This window comes from Penicillium antarcticum (assembly GCF_028974205.1).
Source record: "Penicillium antarcticum strain IBT 31339 chromosome Unknown utg000005l_segment0_segment0, whole genome shotgun sequence".
In the NCBI taxonomy this organism is placed as follows: domain Eukaryota; kingdom Fungi; phylum Ascomycota; class Eurotiomycetes; order Eurotiales; family Aspergillaceae; genus Penicillium; species Penicillium antarcticum.
The window spans coordinates 1,007,874-1,021,967 of record NW_026695303.1 but is presented as its reverse complement, the minus strand read 5'-3'; the positions used below and the strand labels follow the sequence as shown (position 1 = coordinate 1,021,967).

Here is a 14,094-nt window from a genome sequence, read left to right as displayed (position 1 = left end):
ACTATCTCTGTTTCTTTTGTCAGATAGTCAGATATCACAATTTATTCTTGAAAGTCCACGTACCTGGACTTTGTTCAATTCTCGTACCATCGGCCGAATGATGAGTCATCTGCATGACTAGCGGACCATGTATAAGCTTAGCGCTAAGATATTCCCAAAAGGGAGAGTGCTTAGCAATCTGATGCAAGTGATACGGCATTCAGGATGCTGAACGTCAGTATATATAGCTGGTCCTCTTTCCCAGAAAACTGTCCATGAAGATTGTCGTCGATCTATTTCCTTTCCCATGTTGTTTGGATCACGAGCAGCTCCGATCTATATAGACTCAGCGCATTGCAACATGGTCAAACTCATCCAGCCAAAGGTCACACCCTTGCCAGCGGGTATTGACCTTACAGGCAAGACAGCAGGTTGTCACAGGAGCAAGCTCGGGGCTGAGTCTCAAAGTAACCCGGCAGCTACTGCAACTGCAGGCCTCAACGGTCATTCTAGCCGTCCGCAACATTGCCCAGGGTGAAGCCTGCGTCAAGGACCTCCTCAGAGGCCAGAAGATCCAGCAGCGTAATCTTAGTGCTACTATCAGATTGATGGAGCTTGACGCAGACCGGTATGACAGCGTACAACAGTTCGCTAATCAACTTCGCAATGAAATCCTAGTGGTCGAGGGCCGGGGTCTCATGGCAGGTTTTTGGGTGATAAGGCCATCATGAAATAAGTCTTCTGCATCCCTTCTGTTTCCGAAGGAAAACGCTGATAGGTTTGTGCCTTTCACTAGAAAGGCTGCATTCATCAAGTCGCCAGCAGGCCTAGAGGTACAAACAACAATATGGGCAGAGGCACTCGCAGAGATGAAAAGGCTTGTCAATCTTCCTCTGGAGATGCAAAGACCTTGCATTAGCTTTGAGACTCAGTTTCAAGCCTTGATATAAGCACTTTTCACAAGGAATCACAAGAAATGTCAAAGGTCGTTCAACCAGTTGGTCGGGAGATTTCGTACCAGTAGTTTGTGGTGTCAGACCGAGAGTCACTGAGCATATTTAGCTGCGGATATTTCGTGCCCCCAATGCGTTAAAATATCTGGGACAATGAAAAAGCGGCCCATGCCTCAAATTCAGGCTCTGCCATATTGGGAATAGACTCCACGTCTAATCCCGGCTCATTTCCCGTCAAGATGGGATTTGTCAACGCAGAAGCGGTGTTACCAGCCTGTGGTGTACCGCCCAAGGTTAGATCCAGGCTAATGTGAAGATCAATAAGAAATTGCATAGCAATTGGCATCCTGTCGTTCAATTGGCCTTCGCCTGTGTCATAATCACTGGCCGGATGACTTTCTGGCGAAGAACTGGGAGCCTGGTATTGTGCCACAATGAGACGCATGTAATCGTCAAGGCACGACCGAGCCTTCGGGATATCGCTTGTCGAGTGCGATTGTTGGAGATAGGTCAGGGTAAGAAGTGCGCATTGCAAGGGCCCGTACTGGCTGTTCCAGTACCATCTATAGGGTGAAAGCGCAGGAGTATCGTGAAACCATATAAAAACGCGCAAGTAAGCCACGCAGAGGTGCACAATTCTGCAAGACCAGTGAGTAAAGAATAATTGAGTGAATAAAAGAAATGTATACCTGGTCCACAGTTTCTTGGAGTTCGAGTCTTTGTCAATGGGAGAAACCAACACCGGCTTGTGCAATAGAATGGCTGTTTCTAGTTGCATTAAAGTCAGCATCGCACGGGTCCATCTTGTAAAATCAGTGGACTGGCTGGTCCCTTCCATCACTGTCTGTGTGGAAATACGGCCGATGAGTGTATCGAGTGTCTGTTCAAGCCGTTTCGCATCCATGGCAAGATCAGAAAGCTTGTTCGTGGTCATTTCTTGTAAGCTCTGTAGGTGAAAAACAATATTCCATTGTAAGCGAGTGCTTTCGGATCGACCGATGACGAACAATGATGTTAGGTCCAAGACTTCAGAACTGATGATAGCTCCATCATTGACTCCAGAAGCAACCACGCTCACTCCATCAAGAGCATCGCTCCCACAGCAGGGCGGAAGGCCAGTAGATACGCTTGATTGCAGGTCGAGCCAGACTATATGCCACCAAATCCGACGCCTGGTTTCTTGAGCTTCATGGTTGAGAGCCGACCATGTTGCCTCACGGTGAAGTCCCATACTCTGAGCAATGCGCACGGTAGTGCTTATGGAGACCAAATTTTGCATTGGCTCATGGTGTTTGTCAACGAATGGTCCAATTAACAGCGCCGAGACAAGAGTGTTGATTGTCGGATGCTCTAGGTGACGAGATTGGGAAAGGCTGGCGGTATAGTTGGTTTTCAGCTGCTGCAAGATCGTATCTTTGCACTCATTTTGAAGTTGAACGCTGCCCCAGTGAGCTTCTGGCGCGGCTGATGCGCCGCAGTAAAGTATCGCAAATAGTAAGCAGAAAAACGTCGGATCATCAATAAACTTCTGCGATGGCAATGCCTCGTCATTCCTTCCACACCAGTCCCAGAAGTCATCGTAGTCTTTCTGCAGGGAGAACCGGTCCACGAGAGGGCAAATGGGCCAAACTGCGATGAAGAATACTTCAAGCAGGGCGTTGCTAACTGGCCTGGTTGGCAGGGTCTTCAGTAGACTAAACACCTTTGCAGCAGAAGCATATGAATCCATTTCATGGGGAACACGGCAGCTTTTGAAAAAATCATCGCTTTGGGTTTCCTATAACACACGCAATCGCGATCAGCATCTCGGCACCAGATGAGCTTTAGGGCTTGTACCTTCCCAGCAATGGAACCCCAAAAGGCTCGTCCGATAAACCTTGAACGTCCACTTTGTTCTAAGCTCAAGTGGTCATTGCATATTGGGACTGGTCTATGCGCAGATGATGGCTCCGATGTAGCAAAGGGGTTGAAGTTAGCATTCGGGGCATTTTTTGCCGCTGTCGAGGGCCGACGATTATGATCTGAACTTGCACCTCGATTCGTGGAATAGCCTGGGCGAGGATCAAGGGGCGAAGCATTTGGGGACTCCACTTCAGACCCTGGTGTTCCCAGTATCCCTGGAGCTTGAGTGCCTGGCCATACTCCCGTGTCGGGCATGGAACGATGATTGGTCGGTCGGCTATTAGTATTGCTGCTTTGATCATCCAAGGACACATGCTGTACCCTGCCAGTAAGCTCGTCGCGAACTCCGGTGTTGTACACACAGGTCTCATTCATTCTCGTGCAGTTGGCACATTCTGGATGCTCGCGACCGCAGCGAACTTTGCGACGACGACACACAACACAGCTCAGAGCCAGTCTAGGTCTTTTGATCGGTTGTTGGTTCATTTGGATGTGTTCAAACTGGCAGGGTTCGTACAATGGAAACAAAGAGACAACGAGAGGGTCGGACGCTAAGCCTAATCGGGAATCAAACCTTGGCCGCACTCCTTTGCACTACTTCCGACCACACTTGTTGAGGATTCTAGTTACTATGCCTTTCTATTGGCATGTAATTAAAGGAAGCTTAAAATCAATCATGGCGATATCTTGGCAAAAGCTCTTTGTGTGCACTGAAGTGTTCCAGAGCTCTATGTTCAAACTTTGATGGGTGGTCCAACTTTGATGCATAGTCCAGACCAGGTTCTTATTGTCTATTTCTTGTGCAAAGTGTTTCTTACAAGGTATGAAAGAAGTTAACATAGCAACTTCGAGTGATGCGATCAACAGATTTGAGGGACCTTGAGACCCTTGAATCACAGAAAAAGTTGAGGCAAGTTGCATGGATGGGGCAAAAGTGTGCTTTATGGAATCATTGGATAAAATCTTGTAGCTTCAATCGGCCTGTGTTATCTAAAAGTGCGTATTGCAACCTTCTAGGATGGCTCTATGAGAGAAGAAGCTGATACACATCATCAGAAAACGGAGCTCTTAGTGTTCCCGAGCAGATGGAAGCTTCATTTACTCAATTGCAGATAATACCCTGATGCTGCAGTTCTCCAAATTCCAACTTTCCGACAGTCGACATGGTCGTTGGTATCCTTGTAGCTGCACTTAGCGTGAGAGCATTAAGGTGACAAGGGGATAAAAAGTTCAATGAGAATACATGTCAGACTATGTCTTCCGACAATCCTAAATACCACCTCACATGGCATTTCTTCTGTGTATGTTCTTTTTCGGACTGTCATGTAAGGCCGATGTAGACCTTGAAACCCTTCGAGGTGCTGGGTGATTTCTATGCAGGGCCTTGGATCCTAGTAGCCAAGCAACTCAGTAGCAGATTATTTCACAGTTGCTTTTAAAAGGGCCGCTATCGGTAAGTTTCGATATTTCAAAATAGATAGATTTAACAAAGACTATTTTAGTATATTCCCACCCATGGCGACGTTCAATTGCAACCACATTCCTTTGTTGGCGGTAGCGGAGTATTAACATCGATTCGTCTGCCCAATTAATCGGCGTTCCATAATGAAGATTGAACACCTTTCTAGAGCTTCATAGATAGTCATACTCGACGCGGCCTTTAATGCTGTCTTCTAAAGTTTCATATACCCTCACCCATGTCCTGCATCAATGATGTTCGACACCCCGGCATCCCTCGTCGTAGAGAAACGTCTCTTGCAAACTCTTTATAGAATTATTTAAAGACCCAGGATGTATCATTAAACCACTCACCTTGTTTAATACTCTACACAAGATAAATATTCCCAGAGCTTCGTGGAGCTCGCGCTGTGCAGCCTGCTTCTGCGCACTTGTCCGCAGAACAGCCCCAGGTCAGTAATATTCTTACCGAAAGAAATTTTCTTGCAGTATGCTAACGATGCCTAGATCACAATTAACCGTCGTGATGTCAGTGGTTTTGACCCTATCGGTTCCGCCTTTATCGTTAGCGAGGGTGACACCAGCACCAGCGTTGCTTCAAAATGTGGCATCGCGGTCAACTTACTCACTACCTATAACAAAGGTGTGGACTGCGCTAAAAGCATCGGAAAGCCCGTGTGCTGCTCCACAGGAGGAAATCTAGGTTCACCGAGAGATTTTGGAGGTGTCTGCTACAAGTATACCATTCGAGGCGAAGATACCTGCAAGGGAATTGCCAAGGCGTTATGACATCACGGTTGCCAATATCGAAGCTTGGAATTAGGAAACATACGCCTGGTATGGATGTGGTGGTCTTCAGATTGGAGGCAATATCTGTCTCACGGAGAAGGGTGTTCGCCCTATGCCAGTGTCAATTCCTGGTGCTGTCTGTGGTCCTCAAGTACCAGGGTCTGCTCGTCCTACCGAGTGGAAAGAACTCCCCTGGTTGAATCCTTGTCCTTCTGCTCAATTCGTAAGTCTTATGAGCGAATATTGTCCGAATCAATCTGACATTTAGGATAGTGTAATAGAAAAGAACAATGTGGCACTGGCGCGCACTAGTGCAGCTCAACTACTTCGGCCAGCTCGGCCACATCAAAAGCTAGTAGACTCACCTTTCCTTGGAAGCAGGCTGATGTTGAAGCTACGGGCAATATAATTACCTGATATCCCACTGTGAGATACACCACACCATTGAGTTTAAAATCAGCGCCCGGCACTAATCCGGCCCAGTCTTCGAGTACTACCAAACCAACCAGTTCGAGCTGAAACAAGACTGCAGCTACTCTCATAACTAGCAGTTCCAGTTCAATGACATCTTTAAGCAATACATCAGCAGGGCAAGCAAGACCACAAGCAGCATCGAAACATGACACTCTGGATGGATACTGCTGATGTATATGGAGAAAGGCTGTGGTTGATAATGACAAATGTGACAATTATCACTCCATTGGCCAGACATATGGCTGGCGAGGGAAGGGTGCGCCTTGTCAGAATGGTGGTAGGAGAGGCGATCCTGGGTCGTTCAACTCAATGCAGTGCTATGTCGGCTAAGAAGCTAGATGTGGGAAGGCTTTCATTGTATATAGTATCAGATTGCCAAATATATCATTCAATTCTTCGCAAAATATGTCTCAAAAATAAGCAAAGGAATAGGCAGCCGAGTGGCGATACGAGGTTTTCCGCTTGAGCCTCATGTCAGCCCCAAGCCTCACATAAAACCCAGGTTCCCCCCAATCCCCTCGTTTTTGTTTACTTTTTTCCCCTTTCAAGCATGGGTCGCCTCAACCAGGAAGCTCCCGCGTCATCGTCGCACTCGCTCCATTCTTTGGATGACGCGCCACCACCGTACAGCGATGATCCCGAGTCCTTCTCCATTCCGCAGGTCCCGCCCGTCCCTACCCAGCGTCACATCGAACCTCTCCGCTTGATCAACTCTGCCTACGTTCTTCCAGGTGGAAAAGACATTAGGCCACACGACAAAGTCGCCCTGACACTCGCGCCGAATCTCTCGACCAACAGCGATGAGCTCTTCCATGCTATCAGTAAGCAGATCAAGCTGCCGCTGCGCCCGCTCCTCTATGTGAAAGGCTACCACACCGAATCAAGCAACAATGGAAAGAAGGATAAGAACAGCAGCACGGTGACTGACTTCGAGTTCAGGCTGGATCTCGCCGAGACCATGCTTACCGGTTGGGAGGGCCGGCCTATGCACGAGAACTGGATGGAAGTCGAGATCATCACAGATGAGGATCTAAAGCCGGCCTTCCGCGGAAGCATTCTGCGTTCGCGCACATACAAACCTCCTAAGACACGCCAGGCAGTCGCGCTGAGTGACGACAGCAATGCCCTCCTGGGCGAAGACGCCAACATCGATGGAACGTTGAACAAGCTTCAAAGTGCCCTCAAGCTATGGTGCGAGCGGTTCTGCCAGGACCCTGCGCCCGTGAAATCGTACTGTCCTCTCCATCCTTTGGCAATAACCCCCGCTAACTAGTTTGGTTGACTACAGATTCACCCTACACCGCCAACTCGGGGGCTTCGACTCCAACGCAATGCGCAACGTCCTGTCCTCTCATATCCGTGAACTAAACTACCGCGGCTCCCTCAGCTTCTCCTTCTCAACTGCCCACCGCTCCGTAACAATTTACTCACCCCACTGGGTCAACCGACTCCGCGCGAACCGCTATGTGTGGTGGATTGTAGTCATCCTCCAACTCTGGATAATTACTTGGCCCATTATCTTCTTCATGGAGAAGCGGTACGAAGTCGCCCATACAAAGTGGAACGCTTCGCTCGTGCCTGAGACCGATTCTGCTATACTCAAGTGCTATGCTCAGGGTCGCGATGAGTCTGCTCTGGCGGAGTACTGGGCTCCTGCTGTAAAACAGGCTGCTTGGAGTCGCCGGCGTGGGGAGGGCGATGTTCTTACCAGGATGGATGTCGAGCGTGTTCAAGGTTATTCTTTGCAGCAACTGCTTGGCATGCGTGCTACTGCTTCTGATTCTGAGCGGGAGCGTAGGGAGCGTGTCAATAATGGCTCTGGTGGCTTTGTTGACAATGTTGTCGGGCTGGTCCGCGGTGTCAGTGAAGCTGGGCAGGATTGGAGGATGTCTATGGGATGGGGTGCTAACTCTTAGTTATGCGATCTCGTTTGAGCCTACTCTATGGTCTAGGTGTTCTGATTGGCCATGGACTTTATGTCAATTGAGGGATTCGACTGCAGCTGGACTGCAGTCTCATTTTATCCAATCCTGGATGAGATTCACTGGTTCTCCTTTCATAATTTTTCTATACTCATACTTTCTACTTTCTATGTCGTTTCAAATAACATCTTTCTCGTGTGGAATGTGGTCGAGGCCCTACTATGAACCTCGAAAGCTTGTACAAGGTTCACAAATAGGTATGCGGTGCCACCCATTAACCGTTTTGACAGTCGTTTCTCTAAACGAGTGCTGTTTATTGTATTGCGCATAATTTGATCTTTGCTCTGTGCTTCATAGTTCCTTTTCACTACAAACTGGGTGGCCCAGAACATGTCGTCATCCTTTGCCGGTAAATTCTAAACAAACTTCTGTACTCCCAAGGTTGGTATCAATATAGGGTTTGTTTCCCGATTTAGATATTGGAACCTTGAGTCACCACAGCTTATAGTACATTTGATGCTCCTTCTTCCCTTCAGCTTCTGCTACAAACTTCAAGTGAACAATTACTTCTCAGCCCAACATGGCTACCTTCAACGACCTTACCTCCTACGGTCTCGGTATATCGCCCAGGGAATGCATAGGCGACGATGAAGTTGTCCAATCTACCAGTTGTATCATCTGGTCCGTGGTATTACTATTCGCAATCCAATTCGTCCTCCTCCACGTCGCTGTCGTCATCGTAGACAGATTCATTCAACTATTCACCCCACGTCTCTTGACACTGGTTATCTGTGTCTGCGCAGAACTAGAAGACGACTGCGACGATCTGAACTTGACTTGGTTAGCCTGGTTGCTTAACATTGTTGCCAAGATATCAACGACTGAAGATGACAGACAGCAGCAAAAGGAGCTGATCAAAGAACAAGAAAGGGTATTGTACAAAGACGAATTGCGTCAACACAAATATGACTATTTGGTCCATACTCTCGGCCACCTGGAAACACAAGCGGCAAATGAAACCCTCACAGCAGACCAGGTTCAAACCACATGCGATCTAGACTTCGAACTGTCTGTTCTTTCCTTTGCGGCAGCTAATACAGCCGATCAATTCCGACAACTTGAAATTCACCGTCGGGATGGAGCATGGATACGTGCTGATCGGCGATCCAATAACCGGTGGTCTATGTATAAGACTGGGCGGTTGTTATGCTTATTACTGTGACTATTGTCATAAAGTACGAGGTGTCTCTTCCATCAGTGGGCCATTGTCACCTCGTACCAGTGAATGCAAGTATTGTATTCGGCGCAAGGGACATACCACCTGGTCCAACATGGAGGAGAAAAGGGCATTGTCTAATCACGTTACTCACTGGGGTTAGATCTTTGTTGTTCGAGACCATTATTTGGTCGAGCTAGTTTCGTTGCTTTGTTCATGGCTATATTGCTTTGTGTCTGACCGTGTCTGACCCTTGCCTCGAGACTGGTTATTTTGGGACTGATATATACAGTCCTTTGTTTTATGTTAAGCAATTTTTTCATTGGCTTCGGTTTGCTTTGTTCTCACATTTGCATTGCTGTAGTGCCTCGATTTTCTTTTCTGCAAGTCATTGATAGATCTATTACCATCTTCATCCTAAGATCTGTTTCTTTGCCTACTACAACTCTATTCCTATCGTGCCTGTCAAGGCTGCTTTCGCAATCTATCTTTATTTTCCGCTACACTACAAATCCCAGATGGTAGTTTTGTCCCATTGTTTGCTACAGTCTAACCACGGTCTATCTTCTGTGGTTTCCTTTGTATATTCACACTGCACTCTGTCGACGATATACTGAGGCCTTCTTTCGAAAGTATAAAGCCATTCGTGTCTCCAAGTATTATTCTACCTTCAGACCCTTTAAATTTCTTCACTATACACTTCAACTTCCAACTTATTCTTCAACACTTGCAACCATGCAATTCATTCGACGAAAGAGCAAGCGGGCTTTTCCCTGTCTTGACCCCGATCGTCGTCGTCGTAGAAGAGAATCCAGACGCCAGGGCCGCAACGGCAATCAGAACCAGGTTTATACCGGACGACAAGATACTGAACTTACCACTCAACATCCATTGCCTCAACCTGAGCCTGCTAATCAAGGACCCAGCATAGATACCCCCCAGCCTACTAAAGATGATCCTGCCGTTCAGCAGCCATTGCTTCAACCTGATATTTCTGACCAAGAACTGAACACAACTATCCCACATCATGCTATAGGGGGTGATGTTCCTTTCGTTGACCCAGAGGTTCTACCTGAAGCTCCGGTAACTCCTCCCCAAGAACTAGCTTCTGAAGCAACCTCCGAATTCGAATCACTGGCTTCGACTACTCGGGGCATTAGACGCGGTGTATCGAACATGAACATGACTGGACCTATTAATTACGGATGGACCTCCAGGCGGGGACTCAACGCAGAGATCCCACAGCTTTCTGGAACCGAGGATTTCCCTGTAATTCACCCGGATATTCTACCTGGAACCCCGGAAACTTCTCCCCCAGAGGCAGCTCCTATGACTTCATCACAGAGACATCCCAGACGCCGGCCTACACGCCTTACTCAAGAGCGATCAAACACAGCCCGTCCAAAGAAGGAATCTAGATCCCCTATTCGCAAGCAACGTGCACGTCGCAGCTCTCTGACTTCATCGCAAATAGAAAATGCCATATCTGCTCGGCCTGAGTATGGGCGGAAGATCTCACGACCTATTGAACGTTTTGAAGTTGTAAATCCTTGTACAGATCCTGAGCTTGACCCTGTTGCGAAACAATCTGCACTTACTGCCCCCTCTGCGCATACTGCGATTGCTGACCGTTCTAGCTCAAATGAGTCTTCTAGTAACTCTTCAAGCGAGCTCCATTCTAGTGAAGAGCGTGAACACCGCAGTCGCTCTCGACATGACTCCAGTAGATTTACCGAGGAATGGATCAATAACTTGTTGGAAAAGCCGACACTGCCATCCAGCCTTCAGCGCGGACGAGGCGCTCATCCTGCAAGAAGATCACACAGCTCTAGCCCAAATGGAAGTCCCGGATCTCCCCACCGTGGTCGCCGTCAAGGCCGAAGGCCTAGCACAAGCAGATCACCCGCCCCCAACGTCCTTGAAACATCTGGATCTCCCATTCACAAACGGCAAGGACGCCGTTGCCCGGTACCTAAGCCATTAAGCACCGTAGAAGAAGCACAATCACCAGCCAGATCACCTCGACGAAGCTACCGAGGACTTCGCGGAACTCCCAATCTCCCAGGATTCACATTCGGAGGCCCTGGAGCTTTGGGAAACCTGCACCCAAGACGTCAGGGCCCAAGCTCAGAAGACAATGCTGCTCAATCTGCCAAATACCGCCAGAAGGGAGCTAACTACTCACAATGGATAGATAAGGCAAATGATGCGGACTGCAAAGCCCCATGTAAGGTCAAGAAATCCGACGTTTCATGGAACGATCTCGTGAACCCATCTTCTTCAATAGAGCGATGGGTGACAAAGAGCGCAAGAAGGGGAGGTGCCCACCTGTGCGTGAGGAGCAAGCCCGAGGTTCGACCTGCCGGTCTCCCAATGGGCGACCAGGACTATCTCTCAGAAAGCATATCCTGTCGGAACACTGAAGGGATCAATATGCATATGCACTCGATGGGCCCGGGCGTTATTTTCACCGAAATGGCCCACCGCGATCCAGAGAGTGACACGCACCATTGGTCTGAGATTGCGTTGGCTCAGTACCGCCGTGGATATGATATCGATACTCTGAGACATATATATATTTGCAACTGCGTGAACAGCCAGACATTGAATCATATCCTGGAGGTGATTTATCCTCGTCTTGGTCGTTCGCGGCAGAGTGAGGATGTTATCACTTTAGACTACGGTACTGATGAGTATAACGAGATCATGGGTGTTACCTGGGGGAGTGCTGTTGGGGCACTTGTGCTTGGAGCTTGGGATCGAGGCACGCGTCGTATTACCCGGATTCTTATTTGGCAAGTTTGTGGGCTTTTCTATATGAGGTTTGATATTGAGGTTTTGAGGCCTCACTCTAGGTATCATCTGCGGACTCGTCCTAACGCGCCTCGCGGTTATTCCCACTCTAGGGTTCATTCGCGGATTCGTTCTCCCAAGCCTCACAGGAAGTCCTTGTAGTGGACTTTGTTCACTGCAAGGGTTTGTTCTTTGGTAAGTACCTGGTTATATTTCTGTTATATATATTTTTTGTTGCACCGCTGTCTGTAAATTGCTACTGATACTTCAGCTATTTCGAACACATATATATCCTTAAAAAAACCAATTGACAGTTTCGTTTGACGATTAAATCATAGCAATTCTATACAAGGGACAAGCACAAGTCTACCTCGTACTCCAGTCAGAATAACGTGTAGTTCAAGAGTAGTCCCAATGCAAAGGACGAGGGTCCTTTTCACGATGCCCTAATTATATGGTGAAAGGAGAGCAAAGGAACATTGATGTAACGGCATGATAATACTTGATAGACATCTGTATATTCTAGTCAAACCATCAACATATAGTCGTTTACAATAAACCCAGCGAAAAGCAGTTTATGTCCCATTGAACACTAGGCGTAGATATGAAGGCCTGCTATACACCAAAATAAATGATCTCGCCGTCCCAAAAGTTGCCAGGCACACACGAGGGGTCACCTCACGGGCAAAAAGAAATAACCAAAAATAAAGATACAAGTCAAGCAAGTTAAGTGAAGATGAAGAAACCCAGAACACGGGCAAAGAAGCATTACAGGAAAAGGAAGCCAGCGCCGAACAGAGTCGACAAGACAGTCACAGCGCCGACAGCGACGGGGGCGAAGGTCATCTGCATGGGTTTCAGGTTGGCGGCGGCACCCTCGGAGCTGGTGGAGCTGGAGGCGCTACCACCGGCGGTGGCAGAAGCGACAGAGCCGGAGCCGGGGCTGGCAGTGCCGGAGGAGGCAGTGCCGGCGTTCTGGGAACCCTTGCCGCTGAAGCCTTCGCCCTTGCCAGCACCCTCGGTCAGGTACTTCTTGGCGGGGGAGGGCATGGCGGGGAGGGCGTCGGTGTCGACATCCCAGTTGGGGGCATTCTTGACGGGGCAGCCGGAGGCACCACCGGTGGAGTTGTACTTGCCATCGCCGGAGGGGTTGTCTGTCTTGTCGAAGGCCTTCTTGAGAGCATCGTAGTCGTCAAGGGTCTTAACGTTGTCACCGGAAATCTTGACGAGTCCGTACTTGTTGCCGGCCTCGGTGTACTCGTAGACGAGACCACCGGAGTAGACGCCGGTCATCTTCTCGGAGTAAAGGGCCTCGACTTCCTCAAACTTGCGGGTGTTGGTGTTGCAGCCGTACTCGGAGAGGAAGAGGGGGAGACCGTAGCTGGTGAAGTTCTTGACCTTCTGGTCCCAGCCGGAGGTGGTGAAGGAGGAAGGGTCACACCAGGAGTAGTCATTGAAAGCGAAGAAGTCAGAGCGCTCGTCCTCGGTACCGCAGTTCATGTACTCGGCCATCTCGAGACGGTTGGTGTCGACATCGGCGGCGGAGTAGCCGACAGGGACCTCACGGAGCTTGCGGGCGCGGAGGAAGGTACGCATGTCACGAGTGACGGCCTTGACATAAGGAGCGGCCTTGGAGGAGGGGCCGTCGTTGATGACCTCGTTACCGGAAAAGAAGGCCAAGGTGTTGTCGTACTTGGCGAACTTCTCGACGGTAGCGAAGATGTACTGCAGGTAGACATCGTTGTAGGATTGCTTGGGCTCAGCACGGTTCAGAGAGTACTTGGGGGTGTTGACATCCAGAACCAGGTAGATACCAGCCTCGGCGAGAGCGTTCATGCACTCGTCGTGGTCCTCGGAGTTGTCGACGGAGTAGACACGGATGGTGTTCAGACCGAGGTCCTTGAAGTTCTTAATATCACGCTTGCAACCTTCGGCATCGGCGATGGGGTCGGCAAGGTCGGAGGAACCACCGGGCTGGTAGTCAACACCACGAATGTAGAAGCGGTCATCACCCTTGAAGAAGGCATTACCCTTCACAGTGATGGGAGTGATGTCGCTATCGCGCTTCATGTTCATGTTGGTCGCGGCACCGAGAACGGTGGACGCGCCCACTGTAAGGGCAGTAGCCACGGAGGCGACGGAAGCCTTCATGATGTCGTTGGAAATCTGGAAAAAAAAAAATAAACGAAAAGTGAATATTCAGTTGGTATAAACGAGAGTCAGGAAGATTGGATTAAAGAGAGTAATGAATGACAGACGTGCAAACGAGAGTGGAAGAAGAAAAGACCTCAGGAACGTAGGGATGAAGGGGTTATACGCCAGGCCAAGGGTACCTCGCAGGGTCACTGGGCTGTGCTACGCCAAGTTATTGGCTCTCGCCGCTTCATCCCGCGACGATCAGACTGCAAGGGTGCTGTGGAGTCTTGTTGTGGGGGTTTTTACCCTGAAATGTTTAGGGGGGTCCATAGTGGTTATTGTGGCTGGTCTTAGGCCTCAGCGTACAGTGTTTAGCTTAATTGTTTACAGTTATACTTCACTGTAACCCACACGTAGCTACAGGGTGCACCATACTCACATACACATACACATATCTCTCAATGCCTACTCT

General features: G+C 48.9%; 7 protein-coding genes across 7 annotated transcripts; 5 read left to right on the top strand and 2 right to left on the bottom strand.

Annotated features, from left to right (window-relative positions):
* Positions 1-340: 340 nt before the first annotated feature.
* Positions 341-715, top strand: N7508_005038 (uncharacterized protein; the record flags this gene model as incomplete). The annotated part of the gene is given in 3 exon segments (XM_058463104.1): positions 341-482; positions 493-607; positions 658-715. 3 exon segments carry the CDS (start codon positions 341-343, stop codon positions 713-715), a joined length of 315 nt encoding a protein of 104 aa, XP_058319582.1.
* Positions 716-1,068: 353 nt separating this feature from the next.
* N7508_005037 (Zn(II)2Cys6 transcription factor) lies at positions 1,069-3,320 on the bottom strand (the record flags this gene model as incomplete). Its single annotated transcript, XM_058463103.1, is given in 2 exon segments — positions 1,069-2,709; positions 2,721-3,320. The coding sequence occupies 2 exon segments, from the start codon at positions 3,318-3,320 to the stop codon at positions 1,069-1,071; spliced, it is 2,241 nt and encodes a 746-aa protein (XP_058319581.1).
* Positions 3,321-4,547: 1,227 nt separating this feature from the next.
* Positions 4,548-5,081, top strand: N7508_005036 (uncharacterized protein; the record flags this gene model as incomplete). Its single annotated transcript, XM_058463102.1, has 3 exons — positions 4,548-4,584; positions 4,683-4,744; positions 4,800-5,081. 3 exons carry the CDS (start codon positions 4,548-4,550, stop codon positions 5,079-5,081), a joined length of 381 nt encoding a protein of 126 aa, XP_058319580.1.
* A 1,024-nt stretch (positions 5,082-6,105) lies between these two features.
* N7508_005035 (uncharacterized protein) lies at positions 6,106-7,471 on the top strand (the record flags this gene model as incomplete). The annotated part of the gene is made up of 2 exons (XM_058463101.1): positions 6,106-6,785; positions 6,844-7,471. 2 exons carry the CDS (start codon positions 6,106-6,108, stop codon positions 7,469-7,471), a joined length of 1,308 nt encoding a protein of 435 aa, XP_058319579.1.
* A 586-nt stretch (positions 7,472-8,057) lies between these two features.
* On the top strand, positions 8,058-8,699 carry N7508_005034 (uncharacterized protein; the record flags this gene model as incomplete). The annotated part of the gene is made up of 1 exon (XM_058463100.1): positions 8,058-8,699. The coding sequence occupies one exon, from the start codon at positions 8,058-8,060 to the stop codon at positions 8,697-8,699; it is 642 nt and encodes a 213-aa protein (XP_058319578.1).
* A 729-nt stretch (positions 8,700-9,428) lies between these two features.
* Positions 9,429-11,648, top strand: N7508_005033 (uncharacterized protein; the record flags this gene model as incomplete). Its single annotated transcript, XM_058463099.1, has 1 exon — positions 9,429-11,648. One exon carries the CDS (start codon positions 9,429-9,431, stop codon positions 11,646-11,648), a length of 2,220 nt encoding a protein of 739 aa, XP_058319577.1.
* Positions 11,649-12,254: 606 nt separating this feature from the next.
* On the bottom strand, positions 12,255-13,637 carry gel1 (1,3-beta-glucanosyltransferase gel1; the record flags this gene model as incomplete). Its single annotated transcript, XM_058463098.1, has 1 exon — positions 12,255-13,637. One exon carries the CDS (start codon positions 13,635-13,637, stop codon positions 12,255-12,257), a length of 1,383 nt encoding a protein of 460 aa, XP_058319576.1.
* Positions 13,638-14,094: the final 457 nt, after the last annotated feature.